This window comes from Amblyraja radiata, chromosome 9 (assembly GCF_010909765.2).
Source record: "Amblyraja radiata isolate CabotCenter1 chromosome 9, sAmbRad1.1.pri, whole genome shotgun sequence".
Classification (NCBI taxonomy): domain Eukaryota; kingdom Metazoa; phylum Chordata; class Chondrichthyes; order Rajiformes; family Rajidae; genus Amblyraja; species Amblyraja radiata.
Genome location: NC_045964.1, coordinates 8,699,485 through 8,712,871, shown reverse-complemented (window position 1 = coordinate 8,712,871; position 13,387 = coordinate 8,699,485). Strand labels below are relative to the sequence as shown.

At 44.2% G+C, this 13,387-nt stretch overlaps 1 protein-coding gene across 1 annotated transcript in view; it reads left to right on the top strand.

Annotated features, from left to right (window-relative positions):
• The window catches only part of LOC116976742, a 415,857-nt gene extending 404,441 nt beyond the window's left edge, over nt 1-11,416 (top strand). The window contains exons 33-37 of the mRNA XM_033026631.1: nt 1,336-1,451; nt 6,433-6,514; nt 7,448-7,633; nt 7,713-7,824; nt 10,982-11,416. Of these exons, the coding sequence (XP_032882522.1) occupies nt 1,336-1,451; nt 6,433-6,514; nt 7,448-7,633; nt 7,713-7,824; nt 10,982-11,283 (798 nt within the window). The 3' untranslated portion in view covers nt 11,284-11,416. The remainder of the gene's footprint in view (nt 1-1,335; nt 1,452-6,432; nt 6,515-7,447; nt 7,634-7,712; nt 7,825-10,981) is intronic.
• Nucleotides 11,417-13,387: the final 1,971 nt, after the last annotated feature.

Genomic DNA, 13,387 nt, shown 5'->3' with positions numbered 1-13,387 from the left:
CTGCCTTCCTGTTTTTGCCACCAAAGTGGATAACCTCACATTTATCCACATTAAACTGCATCTGCCATGCATCTGCCCACTCACCCAACCTGTCCGAGTCACCCTGCATCCTCATAGCATCCTCCTTACAGTTCACACTGCTACCCAGCTTTGTGTCATTTGCAAATTTGCTAATGTCACTTTTAATCCCTTCATCTAAATCATTCATACACATTGTAAATAGCTGCGGTCCCAGCACCAAGCCTCGTGATATTTTTTGCAAAAGATGTCAAGCAGGTTCTACAAAAGCAGAAATCCTCCATTTTGTCAGGTACCCAAAATGCCCAATATTATCAGCCTCTAATACATCGGTGAGAGCAAACGTAGAATAGGCGATCATTTCACTAAACACCTCCGTTCAGTCACCCTGCCCTACGTGATCTCCCAGTTGCTGGACACTTTAACTTCCCTTTCCATTCCTGCACTGACCTTTCTGACCTTGGCATCCTCCATTGTCAGAGGGAAGCCAAATGCAAATTAGAGGAACAACACCTCATATTTCGCTTGGGCAGCTGACAACCCAGCAGTATGAATATTGATCCCTCTAACTTCAAGTAACCCTTGCATCCCTTCTCTCTCTGTCTCTCTCCCACCCTAATCGTCGTTCTGTTGAGTTTCATTGTCTCATTGTTCATCGTCGTTCTGTTGAGTTTCGTTATCATCTAGCCTGCAGCCAACATGGACTGTTGTGGGCTCAACTGTTCCTTGATATTCGTTACTTTTTTGCAGGTGGTGCACAGCTTTTTCACATGTTGGCCCTATTTGTTACCAGCACCAACCTCCCCCTCCCCTTTTTCACACTGTGCATCCTGGCATTTGTTTCTATTGGAGAATATCCAAGTTATTCTCTCAAATTTTCCTTCTCCCCTGTAGATTCCCTCTCATCCATTGCAGTCATTAACTTTATTGCAGCTGTCCCTGCCTTTTAGGGCTAATCCATTTCTGGAATGAGTGTGCAGTAAATTAGCAGATGATTTGTGAACTGCACTCTTTCTAGATGAAAATCGCCAACGCCACATCAAGTATTTTTTCGACCAATTTCTCCAACTCTTGCAGGGAAGTACAAAATGCAAAAATACAAATACAAATACAAATAGAGCTTGTCAGAAAAGGTTAAAAATCCGATTTCTAGGCAGTCTATTTTAGTGACAAATGCAAGACAACGTCATGGATTTCAAATGTATTCTTCATTTCTATAAAGCGTGTTTAGGGCTGAGCCTGTTCTTTAAAAATGTAGTGTTTTGAATAGGCGTGAAGAGTCAGTATCGCGCTTTACTAACCTTAATGTTTTCACAGTTCAACTTAACCTCCAGTGAAGAGGCAGTGGACATCGAGACTGTGGAGGAAATCTCTGAGAAAATCAACATTGCTCATCTTGTTGCTTCTGCCTCTCATCTTAGAAGCAAATCAAAGTATTGTGATTTTTAAAAATAAATTTGAAATATAATTTGGTTAACATAATGTGTGCAGTTACAGATTTCTGTAAAATCTGTATATGAGAGTATTGATGAAAATGTTCATGTTGAGACATTATTCCCATTAGTAGATGGTCCAAGCACCAGAGTACTGATTCAATATTTTGTCAAAAGTTGCCAAGGGTGATGTGAGGAAAAGTAGTTTAACTGAGTTTTGTAGTTAAAGGTAGTTAAGATTGGAAGTTGCTATCAGAGCTTTTGAAAATAAACAGGGGAAAGGCACAAATTAGAATAATCTGCAGACGGTGGAAAACCGAGCAGGTCAGGTGCCTCTTTCTGAACTGCAACAGTTCTATGACTGTCTGTATAGTGCAGTTACAACCTTAGTAGCAGTGTTGGCAGGTCAGTGATGTCTAGGAGGAAATTTACATTTAATGTTTCGGTCACTAGATTTCCAAGTAATTAAAATAATGAATGGTTTATGTAACAAGCTCAATATCTCCCTCAAGTGGCTTGTCGAAAGCTGTTGCCTTGGAACATATGTGCAACATACTTAAGCGCCTTGAGTATTAGAAAGGCGCTATATAAATCCCATCCATTATTATTATTATTATACTTAATTTTTATTGGATTAGGTTTATTTAAAGTACTCGAACTTGATTTTGTTTTGGTAAAAATTTATTATGTTATAGCAAAGTTACAAAATTTTTAGATTTTAAAAATGTAGTCTGCAATTTATCCCATCAGATAAAGCATAAAAAGAGGTTTAATTTGACACCTAATTCACTTTCATATCTTCAGTATTAAATACGTTATGGCCATTTTCATACTCTGAAATTAGCATCTTGTTCCCTATTGACTTAACTCAAAAGCTGTGATCGAGGACAGTCAAAAGCCCATAACTTTCTTAAAAATTAAGAGAACTGAATGAAATTTTCAGTTATTATAGATTGAAGCATTCTGAAACAAATATGAAACAATCTTACTTAGATGACCTGAAATTAAAGCATATAATTAGTTAGTTACCTAATAGTGGCTTCAAGATGTTGTAGGCCGCGACCTTTGACTATGAGTTGGGCCGAACGGCCTGTTTCCGTGCTGTATGTCTGACATCAATCAATCAGATTTATTCATCACATACACAATAAAGTGCAGTGAAATGAACTTGCCAGCAGTGGTACAATCAAAAAAGAACACACGATACACAATAAAAATTTAACACAAACATCCACCACAGCATTCTTCACTGTGGTGGAAGGCACAAAGTAAAGTCAGTCCTCCTCCATTGTTCCCCCATGGTCGGGGCCATAACCCTCCACAGTCGCCGCTGCGAGCAGCCAGATGTACAAGCCCTCTTGTCTGGAAGGTAAGTCCCGAATCGGTGCTTCCTACTGGAGACCGCAGCTTCAGGATGTTGTAGGCCGGTGGACGGAGCTCTTCTCCAGGGATCCCCAGCAAGGGGATCCCAGGCTCCAGACGCAGCGCACGCGGCTAGAAGCTACGCAGACTGCGGCTTCAAGATGTTGTAGGCTGCGGGCTGGTGGTCGGAGCTCTTCACCTCCAGGGATTCCCAGTGAGGGATCCCAGGCTCCGGGCGCCGCGCCCGCAGCTAGAATCTCCGCAGACAGTGGCTTCAAGATGTTGTAGGCCGCGGCCGGCGGTCGGAGCTCTTCTCCGGGGATCCCCAACGAGGGATCCCAGCCTCCAGATGCCACGCCCACGACTAGAAGCTCCACAGATTGCGGCTTCAGGCTGTCCGCAGGCCAGTGATCTGAGCCACACTGCGCCCGCTACTGAAGCTCCGGGCCCGACTCCGGGGAAGGCCACACCAATCCATGGTGTTAAGCCGCGAGGGAGGCGACATGGAAAAAGTCGCCTCTCCATGGAGGAGGCGACCGAAAGCGGTTCCCCCCTTTCCCCCCCTCTACACCCCCCACACAAGACACTCCAAGATACATTAAATCACACATTTAGACACTCTTTAAAAAAAGCAAAAAACGTAGAAATGACAAACACGTTGCTGGCAGGACAGCCGTCTCGCAGCGCCCCCACCGACCGAAGATGAGGCGTGGAACACAAGAGTTAACATTAGTGCCACTGAGCACACTACACACTAAAATACAAAGTTTGGCCAAAGGGCCCGTTTCCATGCTGTATTACTCTTAAGACTCCAGGACCAGAACTGTTTGCAGTACTTAAGTGGTCAAATAAAATTCTGGCATAATCTCCCTGCTCTTGTATTCCACGTCTCAACTCAGCTTGTTTCACTACCTTTTTAATTATCTGTTGTCAATACACTCCTAGGGTACTCTGTTGCTCCACAGCTTTCAGTATCATCTACTTGTATTGCATCTCTCTCCCTCTCTCACACCTTGAGATTGAACGTCATTTGAAGTTTTTCTGCTCAACTGAGTAGTCAATTAATACCTTGCTGCATCTTAGAGCTGTCTTCCTCGATTTCAACCACATGGACAATTTTTACATTATCTACCAACCTGTGCAACTCGCCACATTTATTTAAATTTTAAAGCATTAATACAATTTACATAAAACTCTGAAGCCCCATCTGTAGCCTTCCACTGCCAAAAATAACCATCAGATACTATATTCTCCATTCTTCATCTGGTCAGGTTTTGAATTCAGTTTGGCACACTCCATTAGATCCTGCAAACATACTTTTTTGGTTTGCCAGTCATGTGGGACTTCATCAAAGCCTTGAAATAATGTACAGTGCCTGGCAGGGTATGGGGACCTCTATTACATTGCTTGTTGTAGCAGTGATTCAGCTGCTAATATCATAGTATCGATTGAAGAATGGAGGTTTGAGGCATTTTCTACATCTTGAAGGCATTTCTGAGGATGAACCTGCTCCATCGTTCCTACGCTCACCTGGATAAGCTGGGAAGCACTGTGAGAGTCATGGTTTTTTTTTTGCTTCTCCAGTGCTTTTAACATCATCCAGCCTGCACTGCAAGGGAGCAAACTGACAAAGATGCGGGTGGATGCTCCATTTGTGTCCTGGATCACCATCTACCTGACTGGATGACCACAGTATGTCAGTCTACAGAATTGTGTCTCGTACATGGTAGTGAACAACATGGGATCGTCCTGTCTCCCTTCCTGTTCACCATCTGCACCTTGGACCTCAGATACAACTCTGACTTCTGCCACCTGCGGAAGCTTTTGGATGACTGCAATTGTGGGCTGCATCGGTGAGAGGAGGGAAGCTGAATACTGAGGTGTAGTCAACGACTTTGTCGAGTTCTGTGGGCTGAATCACCTGCAGTTCAACACTGACAAGACTAAAAAGGTGATGGATGACTTAAGGAGGAAAAGGAACCCCTCTGTCCTCTGTCTCCATCAAGGGTGTGTATGTGCAGTTTACCAAGGAGTACAAGTACGTCGGAATGTACCTGGACGGTAAACTTGACTGGTTCAGGAACCCTGAGGCACTGCATAAGGAGGGACAGAGCCGTCTATGCTTTCTGAAGAGGCTCCGCTCTTTCAACATCTGCAGTAAGATGCTGCAGATGTTCTTATCAATTGGTGGTGGCCAATGCCATCTTCTATGCTGTCCTGTGCTGGGGTAGCAGGGTGAAGGCCGCAGATGCCAACAGAATTAACCTCATCAGGCAGGCTGGCTCCCTCCTGGGAGTGGAGTTGGATTCATTGGAGGTGATCTTGGAGGGGAGGATGTTCCTCAAACTGTGGAGCATCTTGGATAATACAGGTCACGCCCTCCATGACACACTGGTCAACCTGAGGAGCACCTTCAGCACAGACTGTTTCCACCAAGATGCAGCACAGAACGCCACAGGAGATCCTTTTTCCCCTTGGCTATCAAACTGTACAACTCCTCCCCCTTCTGTCGAGGGGTAGACTGACTCCCTCCTCCCCAATCTTTGCACATCCCCAATCCTGGACTTTCCACACATCACTTTAATTTCATGTTTCATGTACGTTGTTGTGCATTATGACTGTTGGCAGATCAATTTCCCTCCTGGGATAAATAAAGTTCTATTGTATCGTTAGTCCTTGCAAATCCCGAAGTTGTTCGGACTGAATTCCTCTCTACCTCCTTGAGCTAAGTTATGATGAATTACTGATGAACTTATCAAGTTCCAATACGCAGACGACTACTGTGTTGCAGCTCTCTCAGAAAATCATCTGCAAAAGATCCTGACTGCCGTCAACGGTGCATACACGAACTTGGACTTACCATCAATTCCAAGAACACTCAGGTTATCTACCAATCATCACCAACTGAGACAAATCGGAAAGAACCATCAATTCAACTTGGTGAAACAACCCTGGAAAATGTGGATCTGCCATCTGGAATTACCTGTCCTGAATTTCGAAGAACTTTCAAAGCCAGGATTGGACATAAGCCACCTGAGTTCATAAAAACAGCGAACATAGACCATCAACATAGACCATCATCCTCAACCTCGAGGGATAGCTACGACGATGAACTGTTCAACCTTCAGTCAACAACTTAATAACTTAAGGAATCAAACTCTCAAAGCCTTGACATTTGTGGTTTTTTTTATTTTTTTTACTCATATTATGGTGCCAGTTTAGAAAAAATGGGTGAGTTTGGACATTGTTCTATTGTTGGGCAATCCTAAATCCTACAACTAGGCTTAATGGGTATTAGATAATACTTGCACATTAATGTAAATGTGGAGTTTATGTTTATATGGACACTGTTTTACAGTGGTTTGTTCTGTATAAACCACATTTTGGGATATTTCTTGCATCGTGGCTTTAAGTTCTATAAAGGAGATGTTGACCAGTATTTAGCTTTGCTGTTCTTCAGTTTTGAAGTAGATGGGATCAGTGCTGACCTTCCAAAAGTTCATTAATTAAATATTTTGAGAGTCTAACTAACGAACTCGGCATGTGTGTTAAAGTTTTGTGTTCAGATTTGTTTCCTTGTTACATCTGCTGGTTGATACATAAACCTTTTTCCTTCCAGATGCCATTTCCACAACCCTTACGTTACAAATAAATCGGATGAGGAGGAGGAGGAGGAGGAGGGCGACATCAAATCCAAGCCAGTAAGTTCCTGTTAGGAGCGCTTTGAATCAATAGTTGATAGGGTACCCTCGGAGAGCGATAATACCTGTGGATGGAAAGCATTAGTGGGGTTATTTCATATCCTACATTTGGACTGCTGAAAGAAGTAGTAAAATCTGCAACTGTAAGAGTTGGTCTTGCTGTAACCCATAGCAGGCATCACTTTTGTCACTGTTTTGTAATATAAGAAAGTAGATGCAGATGTAGGCCAGTCCCACCATTCAGTATGATTGTGGCTGATCTGCCCAAAGCCTCAACTCCTGTGGCAGTTTCCTATTGTCAACTCTTATCTTTCAAAAACATTTTCTGATTGCTCTTTACCCACAACAATCTTGGCCCCACAAATTGCTGGGGTAGAGAATTCCAGAGATTTGCCATCCTCTGAGAGGTTAACTACCCATCTCAGTTTTAAACATACTTGTTCTTGTATTTCTGTGTCCTTGTTCAAGATTCTCCTTTGAGTTAAAATCTCTCAATATCCTGTTATGGAGACATAAAAGACTGTAGATGCTGGAATCTGGGACAAAAAAATAAACTGCTAGAAGACCTTAGCAGGTCAAGTAGAATTTGTAGAAATGAGATGGATGACATTCTGGTCAGGACCCTGCGGCAAGGTCCCGACTAAAAACATCAACCATCACTTTTCTTCCAAGATGTGTTTGTTCCAACAGATTTTATCACCATGTCATACTTTCAGGATCTTGCATATTTCAATCAGATCACCCCTCCTTCTTCTAAATACTCTATCTCCAGTTTATTTAGCAATTCATGATAGGAAAACACATCCATCCCTGGAATTGAGTCTAGTGAATATAAAAAACATTTCACATTCCCTGCTTTGTCTGATCCAATGACTGTTGACAACTGTAAGAATTTCGGAACTGTAAAATCTTGATTATTTCTTGCTCCTTTAGAAACACATTGCTGATCTCGATAAGGAAGCAAAAGATCGGCTGGATGCTCTGGTAGTGTATCTGACCGCGCAGACAGGAAATGAGCGGCGGAGGCGTTCTAAGAAGCGACACCTCTTTGAAAAGTTGAAGAAAACTTTGGCCATTCGCGGGGAGGAGAAAGTTTCAAAATACTTTATCCTGAAGCAGGTTTGTAAAGATATTTGAAATGTCTAAGTTCCTGTATTGTTCGGAATATTTTGTGACTGTTAGTTCTCTGCTGTTGTAGGCATTTGCAGAAATCCAGAATCTGCAGGATTATTCTGATTGTTTATCAGCTTGGAAAAGTATCCAGACTCGCAGAAGGGATTCTCTTATTCGAAAAGTCTCTCTATTGACAGGTAAGGACTGGCTGCTGCTCTCAATAATACCACTTATTTGAAAGTTATTAAGTGCAGAAAAATAACTTTCTCCTCTGTCACGTTTGTTGGGGATTGGTGAATTTATTTTCATGTAAGGAGACAGGAAGATCGGTTTGTAGACTAATAATATTCATGTGTTGCACAGATTCTAAAAGCCACACAGTCAACGTTATTAGCTGGAGTACCATGCTGATCATATTTATTGCAGATGCAAAGTTACTTAAAAATACTCCGAATTTGCATTAAACGTCACAATATAATGAATATTTCTAGATTCTGCAGCGCTATCGTGTGGAATGCAACCATCTTTTCTGTCATGGATGAGAGCCGTCTGTGTAACGGCTAGTTCCCTTTGGACACAAACTCCCTTTGGACATTTTACCGTTTTTCCAAGATCGATTTGCCTGCAAATTTCACAATCCAAAGCTTGTTTTAACACCTCCTGGCAAATTTTGGGATGCCACCATGTTTCTTTTGCCATCCTTTCCATTCCCTCCTTACCAGCATGCGTAAGGGAGTGAATATAGTTTAAAAGAACGGGCAGAAAAGCATCAGTTAGACTAACTTGTCCGAGAGGGGTTAGCCAGAAGTCAAAGAATCAACGGTGCAGCCCTATCGTTTCCAGAAATCGCGTTACGCAGCTGAGGCGTCCCCCTGCATTAACTTTACATAACCCATGTCTGGCAAAGCCGTTCTGCCTACTAGGTTTCTTTGTGTGTCTTGTGTGGGGGGTGGTGTGGGGGGGGTGAGGCGACTTTTCCCAGGTCGCCTCCCCCGTGGCCTAACAGCAAGGAACGGGCGGCCTTTCCCGGAGACGCGCCCGGGACTTCAGCAGCGGGCGCAGCGTGGACTCTTGGCGTGGAGAGGGCGAGCCGGAGGGGAGCGCACTGTTTCGCTGGCCCGCGGCAGCCGGCAGCCTAAAGCCGCGGTCTGCAGAGCTCCAGCTGGCGCGGCGTCCGCAGCCCGGGATCCCTCGTGGGGGACCCATGAGAAGAAGAAGCCACCACTTCCGGCCCACGGCCAACTTCTATCGCGGGCCCGGCTTGGACTTACCATCACCCCTGGAGGGGAGCTTCGACCGTAGGCCCTGCGGTCTGCAGTGCTTCTGCAGTGCGGCGCGGCGGGGACTTTAAATCTTCGACCGCCGGCCTGCGGCCTACACCAACCTAAAGCCTCCGTCTCCAGTGGGGAAGAGCCGACTCTGGACTTACCTGGACTTTTACCTGTCTGCACTTCTGGACGCCCGCAGCGACGGCTGCGGAGGGTTGAGGTCCTGACCACGCGGGAAAATGGAGGAGGACTGGCCAAATTTTGTGCCTTCCACCACAGTGATGAATGCTGTGGTGGATGTTTGTGTTACATTTTTATTGTGTATTGTGTGTTCTTTATCATTGTACCGCTGCTGGCAAATTCATTTCACTTGCACTTTATGTGCAATGTGACGAATAAAACCGTATTGTATTGTATTGTAGAATATTTGGTTATGTGTGGGACCATGTTACAGGATTCGCAAGCTGCCGCGTGGCCAGTGATGTCAGCAAAGTATTCTCTTGGGAGACTTTGTCGTGGCCGCCCGTATGGGTATTACACTTAATAATGACCAGGTGGGCCGGGAGGGTTAAGGCTTGCAGTAGGTTTGTCACATAAGTTGAGTTCTTGACTGGTGTTCAGACTGATGCACACTTAGTGGGTCAAGCCGCATCAGTGAGGAGAGATACAAAGTTTTAGTTCAAGAACTTTGATCAAGACTGGAAAAGTAAGAAAATAAAAGTTTTTAAAGCTCCAGCGAGGATAAAGGGAGGAGAGAAGAGAGGAAATGTTTGTGATATTGAGCAGAATAAAATTGCCTAGGTGACAATTATTATACCGACAGAGATGGAAGATAAAAAAGAACCAAATCCATGAAGGGTGAGGAAAAATGGGGAGGGAAGGGGGAGCAGATTAAATAATTACATTCAGCATTTGTTTTTAAGGGCTGCATTTGCCCACATGGAAGATAAGGCGATGTTCCTTGAAATTGCATAGATTATGACTGGAGCCATGCAGGAAGCCAAAGTCAGGTTAGAATAGGGTTGAGAACAGTGAATTACTGTGACAGGTGATTGGAAACTGAGCATTGTTCATGCAAACTGCATGTGTGTGCAACAGAGTGGTCACCAAATTTGCATTTGCTTAGTCCTTTGTAGAGAAGTCGATGTTGCGGGCACCGAATGCAATGCACAAATTTGTTACTGCTTCTCCTGGAGGGATTATTTGAGTCCCAGGCAAGAGGGCACATATTACATGGGTCGGTGCAATAAGAAAGGATATTGCTGATGTCGATGGAAGATCGGGCCAAGGAAGGGCAGAGCAGCAAGTCCCTTTGAAGTGCTAATAGGGGAGGGTAAACGTCAGTTGTTACAACCCATTAAAGATGTTGGAAATTACCTATTGAATTTGGAGGCTGCTGAGGTACATGGTGAAGACAGAGCAAACTTTATGGTTATTCTGGCTTTGAGGATGGCTAACAACAGATGTGAGGGAAATGCAGGAGACGAGTTGAGAGCCCTGTCAATGTGGTGAGGGCAAAAGGAGGACATCTTTAAGGCACTGGTGTAGAAAATCTTATCACAGCAAATAAAATTGATCCAGGGTAACTGGATACTGGGCACAAAGAATACTGGTAACTAAATTATCTCCTGAGATGGTGTAAGAGATGTTAAGAAAGGGAAAGAAAGAGTCAGAAACAGCCTGTGTTAAAGTGGAGCAGGATGGAAATTAGTAGTAAAGATAAGAAAACTTGGGAATTCTGTGTGAGTGCGGAGAGCAGCACTAATACAGTCATCAACGCAACAGATGGAGGGGACTGAATAAGACTGAAAGAAAAACAGATCGACGTATCCAACAGAGAACACATACTGCTCAGATACCTTGCACAACATGGAAGGATATCTTACCTCACTTCTTTCAGTTGCAAGGAGTGAAACTGGAGTTTTTGGATTATGTAATAAGGTTAATAATTCAATTGAGGCCTAACTTATTGACATGAGATGCAGAATTAAGAAGAGACTGCTCAGGATGTTAAGAAGATGTTCACATCAGCTTACCTAAGATTTAATCATTGCTGTATTTATTTTATTATATGTTTTGTTTGTAGGGAAAACTGAGGAAGATATTTTGAAGAAACTGGAATATAACTGCGCAAAGCAGAGAGGACTAGATGTTGAGACGAGAACGTCCATGCAGGAAGGTGATGATGCAAGTGAACAGCATTCCGTCAGTTGGAATACAGCATCTATATCATCTATGGACTCTCTACAGAAGGTGGCCATGGATTTGCAAATCCAGAAACCACCCAATGTCACGATGCTTTGTAGTGGACAGGACTTAATGTCTGAGGCTATTCGAGCAAGACCTCTTATTCTCACCAGGAAACATTCATCAACTCCCCATATGTAATTTTGCCTTCTATAGATAGTATAATGTTTTTGTATAATTGCACGTTGTGGAAGCCACTTGGTGTAACACTTATTTTCTCATCTGTAGTTGGTAAACAATATTAAGCAATTTCTAAATACAGTGGTTGGATATATCTTGTTCCGTTTGCTTTTTGTTAATTTGCAGTCTACGTCTGTCCTCTCCATCGCTGAATAACAGGAGAGTTGGGTGGAGCCCTCCAGCGTTAAAGGTGTCTTGAAGATCATTTGGGTCCCCTATCTACTGAAGACTTTTTATCTGCATAATCTGCTGGCAAAAATATTTTCCACATTCAGTTTTGCTGATACACAATGAAAGATTATACAAATAGTGGAAGAGAATTATTTTTTTGTTTCATTTCAAGTCAACTTTATTTGTCACATACACATACAAGATGTGCAGTGAAATGAATGTGGCAATGCCTGCGGATTGTGCAAAAACTACAGAACAGCATAGAACAGAATCAGTATGTACATAATAGAAAAAAAACAGCAATTTAAAAAAAACACAACACAACAGTAAATTGATACAGTAAATTAGTCCCTGGTGAGATAAGAGTTTACAGTCCTGATGGCCTGTGGGAATAACGTCTCATCCCCTGTTTTCACAGCATAACAGCGGAGGCGTTTACCTGACCGTAACAGCTGGAACATTCCGTTGCTGGGGTGGTAGGGGGCCTTCATTATGTTGCTGGCTCTGGATCTACACCTTCTGATGTATAGTTCCTGCAGGGGGGTGATTGTAGTTCCCATAGTCCGTTCGGCCGAACGCACTACTCTCTGCAGAGCCTTCTTGTCCTGGGCAGAGCAGTTCCCAAACCAGATTGTGATGTTGCCAGACAAGATGCTTTCTACAGCCCCTGAGTAGAAGCACTGAAGGATCCTCAGAGAGACTCTGAATTTCCTCAGCTGCCTGAGGTGGTAAAGGCACTGCCTTGCCTTACTCACCAGAGCGGCTGCGAGTGTTGTCCATGTCAGATCCTCTGTGATGTGGACTCCCAGGTATTTAAAGCAGCTCACCCTATCCACAGTAGCCCCATTTATCTCCAATGGCGTATATGTCCTCGGATGTTGTGCCCTTCTAAAGTCTACAATCAGCTCCTTAGTTTTTATGGCATTCAAGAGGAGGCTGTAGTCCTGACACCAGAGTGCCAGATCATCCACCTCCTCCTGGTAGGCCTTCTCATTATTATCGGAGATCAGGCCCACCACCGCAGTGTCATCAGCAAACTTGATTATGGAGTTGGAGCTGAACCTGACTACACAGTCAAGTGTGTACAGGGAGTACAGTAGGGGGCTGAGGCCGCAACCCTGGGGGGATCCTGTGTTCAGGGTGAGGGTGCTCGATGTATGTCTTCCCATCTTGACTACTTGGGACCTGGCGGTGAGAAAGTCCAGGACCCAGGCACACGGGAGTGTTAAGCCCCAGTTCCAGCAGCTTCTCAGCAAGTCTGGTGAGGACTATCGTATTGAAGGCCGAACTGAAGTCAATGAACAACATCCTCACATAGTCCCCCTTCTGGCTGTCAAGGTGAGAGAGAACGGTGTGCAGAACCTGGGAGACCGCATCGTCCGTGGATCTGTTCGGACGGTATGCGAATTGTAGCCGGTTCATGTTGCGAGGGAGGAAGGGGCAGATGTGGTTCTTGACCAGCCTCTCAAAGCATTTCATCACTACCGAGGTGTGGGCCACCGGTCGGTAGTCATTCAAACAAGCTGGAGAGGCATTCTTTGGTACAGGTACAATGATGGATCTTTTGACGCAGGCAGGGACCACGAACTTGGCCAGGGAGAGGTTGAATATTGTGGTGAGGACTGGAGTTAGCTGAGTGGCACAAGACTTAAGTACTCGCCCAGATATACCATCTGGGCCTACAGCTTTCCTCGTGTTCACACGTGTCAGAGCCCTCCTCATATCGTGCTCGGTCAACGAGAATGTGTGCACATCTCCAGCGGAGGATTTCTGTTGCTACCTTCTACAAAGATAATGAAATAACTTTTGAGGCTGAGCAACTTAGAAGAAACGGGTACACCTTGAATGGGGATACAGTGCCCTCCATAATGTTTGGGACAAAGATCCATCATTT